We start from the raw sequence: 6637 nt of genomic DNA, 5'->3' as shown, positions 1-6637 counted from the left end.
TAAAGGGCAAGATTGGGGAAGTGTTTCCCCCACAGTCCTGGGTCCGGGTAACCAATATTCAACAAAAGGTTAAAGAACCAGTGGAGGATTATTTTGAGAGATTTAGGCAGGCAGTAGAAGAAGCAGGGGGGGATTTAGAGGAGCAAGGTATGGGAAAGATGCTGACTGCCACATTAGTCTCGGGACTTAATAAAGACATACATGACAAGCTGGTTTCAGCCCATGCTGACTGGCGAGACAAATCAGTCCCGGCACTAATGAATGTAGCCAGCTCAATCCAGAGAAACATACAAGAAGTACAGGAGAAAAAGGCCCAGAAGGTGATGATAGTTGACACCTCCAGCAACCCCCAGAGGGGCAGGTTTAGAGGGAGGAATAATTGGGAGCCCAGAAGAGTGAAGTGCTACAATTGTGGGAAACAGGGCCACATTGCAAGGAACTGACCAGCTCCAAAAAAAGGAGGGCAGGACAGCACCTGACAGAGAGGGCTTCCAGTGTTACCAGTCATCACTGAGAGTAGGGGGGGTGATGCCTTTGTCCACTTGACCCTCCCTGAAATGCCTTTTTACTCGGTGGAGTGCCTGGTGGACAGCGGAGCAGCCCGTAGCATTCTCAAAAGATCTGAAGCCCCAAATTTAAAAATTTCAGGATTAATAGATGGTGTAGGACTGGAAGGTAACCCCATCACACTGAGGGAGACTGCAGAGACCCCTGTAAATATAGGCCCAGTCAGCACCTCCCTCTCCTTTGTTCTCAGTGACACTGTCCCTTGCAACTTGCTGGGAAGAGATGCACTGATGAAATTAAAGGCAACTATTCAATACACGGAGGATGGGCCTATTGTAACTACATCTGAGGGATCGGAGGACCAGAACACTCTGGAAAGTCTGGTCCCTCTGATGGCAGTTTAGCATCCTCCAGATCAGGAGATCCCTCCTGATCTGGAGGATGCTGATGGGCTGTTAAGGGTGGACCGGTGGGCCTGATCAAGCAGGCAGACCCAGTGGTCATCAAACTCAGACCCAGAGCTAAATTACCCAGGGTTCCTCAGTATCCCCTTAGTGCGAAGCAACTTAATGGTGTGAGAAATCAAATCAAAACCTTCGTGGACCAGGGGATCCTGGTCCCTATAAAATCCCCAGTCAACACACCCCTATATCCAGTAGCCAAGCCTGGAAAACCAGGCCAGTTCCGTGTATGCCAAGATCTGCGGGCAGTGAATAAGATTATTCAAGAGGATGCTCCGCTCGTCCCAAATCCTCACACTATTCTAGGAGAGATCCCACCAGACGCCTCCTGGTTTAGTGTGATAGATTTGGTTGATGCTTTTTTCCGTGTACCTGTGCACCCAGACTCCCAGTACCTGTTTGCCTTCACCTTTGAGGGACAGCAGTATACTTAGATTCGGTTGCCACAGGGAATGATCTCCTCACCGTCTGAATTTGGTCAGGCAATGAAACAAGTCCTGGATAGGTGGCAATCACCAGCAGGGGTCACTATTGTACAATATGTCAACGACCTCCTGCTGACAGCCACCTCAAAGGAGCAGTGCATTAATGCAACCGCTTCTCTACTTTCCCACTTGAGTGTTGAAAGATGCAAAGCATCCTCTAGCAAGTTACAATTTTGTCAGGAAAAGGTAATTTTCCTAGGCCACTGTATTTCACGGGGCTCTAAACACATAACTGTGGACAGAGTCTCAGTAATACAGAAAGCGCCATACCCACAGAGTGCCAAACAAATCAAAGGTTTTTTGGGATTAGTTTCATATTGCAGACAATGGATACCAAACATGTCTCAAATCGCTGCCCCCCTATACGCTCTGACCACTCATGCTGGATGCATAGAGCTGTCTGAGGAAGGAAAACAGGCTGTGGACCAGTTGAAGGCGGCCATACTCAGTGCCCCCTCACTTGCACTCCCAAACTACACTAAACCATTCAGCCTGTTCTGTCATGAACAGGAAGGACAGGATTCGGGAGTACTTACTCAAAAATATGGAGGGAGACAGAAGCCAGTAGGGTACTTTAGTACCAAACTGGACTCAGTGATTTCAGCGGGCGCCGCATGTGTAAAGTCAGTCACAGCGGCAGCCCTGCTAGTTGAAAAGACTGCCGATATTGTCCTGGGGAATAGACTATTTCTTATGGTTCCCCATGCTGTACAAGCAGTTCTCCACAGCCTAACCACCAGACACCTCTCTGCTGCCAGATTGACCAAATATGAAATTTCTCTGCTTGCGCCATCTAACATCACTGTACTTCGGTGCAATGTGTTAAACCCAGCTACCCTTTTAACACTCCATGACACGGGAAGTGGGCTGAGCCCAGAGCATGATTGTGAGCAGGAGGTGGAACTCTTCTACACCCCTCCCGGTCCTGTTCTGGATGAGCCCATTCCGAATGCAGAAATGACCCTCTATGTAGACGGGTCCAGACTACAAAAGCCAGAGGGAGGGTTTGCTGCAGGTTTTGCTATAGCAGATGACACCTCTATTTTGTACTCTGAAGCACTTGATCCTGGTGTACATTCTGCCCAAAGTGCAGAATTGATCACCCTGATCAAGGCATGTGAACTGGCGGAGGGAAAGACTGTAAACATATATACAGACTCCCGCTATGTATACGGAATTATACATGATTTTGGCTTTCTGTGGAAACATAGAGGCTTCCTGACATTTAGTGGGAAAGTTGTAAAACATGCAAATCTGATCCAGGACCTTTTAGAAAAGGTAACATTGCCTAAAGCTGTAGCAGTTATCAAGTGTCAAGCACATCAGTGAGCAACTGATCCTATCACTATGGGTAACAGAAAACCAGATGAAGGAGCCAGGCAGGCAGCCTTAATGCTTCTGCAAGAGTCCCCAAAAGATACAGAAAGTATGTCAATGAATACCCTAATAACCCTGCAAAATCAGGCAGGTCCCCAAATGGAGGAGGGCCGGGTGCGAACAAATAAATGATGTTTGGAAACATGGAGATGGTCGATTGTGTGCACCCCCATCTCTGTATCCCATTCTAGCAAGCTTGTCTCATCTCCCTTCACATGTTTCCAAAGGCGGAATGATTGCTAGTGTCAATAAATTTTGGTTAACACCGGGCTTTCCACAGTTTGCAACAGAGTGGTGTAAGAAATGTATGATTTGTGCTAAACACAATCCAGGCAAAATGACTAAGGTAGAAATGAAACACCTTGTAAAACCTGACTACCCATTTCAAAGGTTGCAGATAGACTACATTCAGCTACCAAAATGTAGGGTCTATGAATTTATATTAGTGTGCGTGGACATGTTCTCGTCATGGGTGGAGGCGTGCCAAGGCAACCGCCGCCGTAACAGCAAAGAAATTAATATCTGAAATCGTGTGCAGGTATGGCCTACCTGAGACGGTAGAATCAGACAGAGGAACGCACTTTACAGGACAGGTATTTGCGGAAATGTTGAAAGGGTTGCAAATTGAACAGCATCTTTACACTCCATATCGTCCTCAGGCGCCAGCCAAGGTTGAGAGAGCCAATGGCGTTTTAAAAAACAAAATAGCTAAGATATGTGAGCAAACAAAACTTACATGGTTACAAGCGTTACCAATAGCTATTTTTGCTATTAGGCATACCCCAAAGGGATTACATGGACTTTCACCGTTTGAGATACTGTTTGGCAGGCCACCACTAACAGGCCTTTTCTTTCCACAAGAATTACATGGACAGTACGCCTCTCTTACGGCTTATGTTGTTCAGCTTAACAAGCAACTGACTAACTTGCATGGAAAGGTGTTTTCTTCTTTACCAGATCCACAAGACACATCTGAAACCCACCACCTACAACCCAGAGACTGGGTGGTAATCAAAAGACACGTGAGAAAACATCTTGAACCCCGATTTGATGGCCCATTCCAGGTGCTACTGACCACAACTACCTCAATCAAGGTAGAAAGGAAGCCTAACTGAGACTATAGCTATAATGTTGAAATAGATATAAATCACACTGCTCACAATGCTATCTCAGACCTAGGAATATACTTAGAAATTGCTGGTACCTCTCCACCCACTATGTGTATAGGGCCTATGTACGTTAACCATGTGGCCAAACTAAAAGGTCACCTAGTCAACTTGCCCAAGGTACATGTTGGAGAAACTAATTGTAGGAATGTTACCTTAGTGTTTAATATGGAATACAAGGAAGCTACATGTGACAAGGTGGATGAGAACTGTAATAATCAATGTTGGTGTGCAAATATGAAAGCTCTTTTTGCCCCTAGGTGTGCCTGTCCTGACCAGACGGATGAGGATGATGTGGAGTGTAGGACCCAAATGTACAAAAATATGGTATGGTTTCAGAGCTGGTTGGGAAACCATGGTAAGATAATTCCCAGGGTATTGAGGCAAGGGCTATATTATATTTGTGGTAATAGAGCCTACTCCTGGCTTCCTATGGAGGCATGGGGTAACTGCACTATAGGAAGAGTTGTACCAGCCATAAGGCAATGTGCAAATGTCTCTTTCACCAATATGATAGAAACAGGCCCTAGGGAAACTCGATACAAGAGGGAATTGTTTACTACAGCAGATAAAGCCTGGATGTGGTTCCCTGCCTGGACAGGTTGGGGAATTGAATTAGCAAATAAATTGACTAAATATGCAAACATTATGGATGGGATAATTAATGAAACCACAAGTGCCATCCATGCTATAAATGGAGAAATGGCCCTAATTAGGAAAGTGACCTTACAAAATAGAATGGCTCTTGATTACTTGTTAGCCATAGAGGGAGGAACTTGTGCTATCATAGGTGAGGAATGTTGCACTTGGATTGAGGATACACATGACCCCATAGAGGTGCACATGAATAAAGTAAAAGAATTACAAAAAAAAGCTAGAGACATGTCCAAGGAGGGATGGAATCCCTTCTCCTGGATGGGGACAATTGGTGTCTGGTTTAATAATATGTTGTCAGATCTGATAAAACCCATAGTGATAGGATTGATTAGAATTTTCCAAGCAATCAAAAGAAATACAATGTGCTGTATTTTCCATTGCAGGAAAGGTGTGGATCCACTCATTTAATAGGAAGAATGATTACAGCCACAGAGATGACCGTCTGACGGCCTAGCCCAACTGCCCATCTCTTCTGAAAGACCCCTCAGCTGTTGTAAAGACCTGGGTGGAAGACATCATCTCTGAAAGAGGGTCGCGCAGGTGCACTTTGTCAGTTTGGACACCGCCAAGAGGAAGTTTTCGCCCTTGCGAGTGAGTTCGACGAGTCAGTCATCTTGATTCCAGCGAATTTACCGAGTGGTCTCTGTGCCCTAGTGCACCTCCAGCTGCTGTTACAGTTCTTATTGATAGAGAGTGTTTGTGTGAGATTGCTTAATAAAGATGTGTGAATGCTGACCTGGATGGTGGCAAGGGCGGTATTTTAGCCAGAGGGTCCTTTTGCTCATACCCTGTCTCAATCGCACTTTGTCATCCTATAAGACCTGGGGCATCAGAGTACTGGGTGGACCTAATCCGCCTGGGAAAAGCAGCTGCTATAGGTGAAGACATTAACCTGCGGGTGCAATTGACTGTGGGGTATATGGCAACAGAGTCAGTGTAGCCCAAGTTGTCTAGGTGGTGTGGACTATCCCATCACCTTCCCTATCTAAGTAGTACTGCCATTGCAGGTGGTGTTTATATGTGTGACAATGAAATTATCAAGTGTGAGAATTGTTAAGGAAATAAATGGACCCCAGCAATCCTATCCTGCAATATAATTTATTTGTTCTCATAGGCAATATATAAATGTGTTCGTGACAAATAAGTTGGTCTTTCTTTGCTTTTGGTAAGCTTCATCACGCTATTTCATAAACCCTGCACCCTCTATCTCAAATACAGTAACAGATGGCTTTCGATAAGGATCACCACCCTGGAAGCCTACTTGGATTGGTCCAGCCATGGGTGGAGGGGTGCTGGAGTGTGTATATTGTAAGCTGTGTGAGTTGAGCAATGGAAGCAGTACCAGCGGCCGCACATATGATAATTACCTGTAAGTGAACTGTGTTGCTTAATTGTAATCATAGCTTCTGCAAGAAAACAAATATATATTTCGATTTGACAGCAGCTGTTTACGTTGTCTTTATTTTCCACAACACTAGTGAGATTGTTGTGGTGATTGAATGGGAAGATTATGGGTACAGTAGGATGTAGGAGCCACATAACTGCTCAAACCTCAGTTGCATAGACTGCATTTGTGTATTACAATGAACACACAATTCTGAATTGGCAACTCCACAATTTTGTGAGTGACAGCAATCTCATTCAGAGGGTTCTGAATCTGCAGTTAACCACAGGGTGGGCTGGCATACCATATCTGTACTGTACAAGGAACACATCAGTCTTAATGATTGTAATTTCATTGCTTTAGTTTGAGTGGCACAAATTCACTAGGTTGTGAAATTCAGATCATGTCTAAGAAGCCCTTCATTGGACATTTAAAACCGTAAGGTTTTTTTGTCCACGATATATATTTTCACTGGACTGGCACTTCACTAAATTGAATAATCCTTGCAAGGTCGACCTTGACAAAGGGGCGTGTGAGCCCTGAACTGTTGGTATTAAAACTTTCAGAGACTGAGTGCCACTGGTCTCAATATATAAATAT

The 6637-nt window shown here is 44.9% G+C and overlaps 1 protein-coding gene across 1 annotated transcript; it reads left to right on the top strand.

The window, feature by feature from the left end:
• The first annotated feature begins 1792 nt into the window (after nt 1-1792).
• Nucleotides 1793-5061, top strand: LOC148522238 (uncharacterized). The gene is made up of 3 exons (XM_088474206.1): nt 1793-2731; nt 3788-3837; nt 3954-5061. The coding sequence occupies exons 1-3, from the start codon at nt 1793-1795 to the stop codon at nt 5059-5061; spliced, it is 2097 nt and encodes a 698-aa protein (XP_088330332.1).
• The last annotated feature ends 1576 nt before the right edge of the window (nt 5062-6637 follow it).

Source organism: Taudactylus pleione, unplaced genomic scaffold (genome assembly GCF_031769625.1).
Source record: "Taudactylus pleione unplaced genomic scaffold, aTauple2 ptg000149l, whole genome shotgun sequence".
Taxonomy (NCBI): domain Eukaryota; kingdom Metazoa; phylum Chordata; class Amphibia; order Anura; family Myobatrachidae; genus Taudactylus; species Taudactylus pleione.
The sequence above is the reverse complement of the archived record's forward strand: the minus strand, read 5'-3'. Positions and strand labels throughout refer to the sequence as shown.

Excerpts from the sequence above, each read along its gene's own strand:
- LOC148522238 (XM_088474206.1), top strand. The coding sequence starts at position 1,793 with ATGTCTCAAATCGCTGCCCCCCTATACGCTCTGACCACTCATGCTGGA. Across the intron at positions 2,732-3,787 it reads TCCAGGACCTTTTAGAAAAG|ATCCACAAGACACATCTGAA; the intron begins GTAACATTGCCT and ends CTTCTTTACCAG. Across the intron at positions 3,838-3,953 it reads TACAACCCAGAGACTGGGTG|CTATAATGTTGAAATAGATA; the intron begins GTAATCAAAAGA and ends CTGAGACTATAG.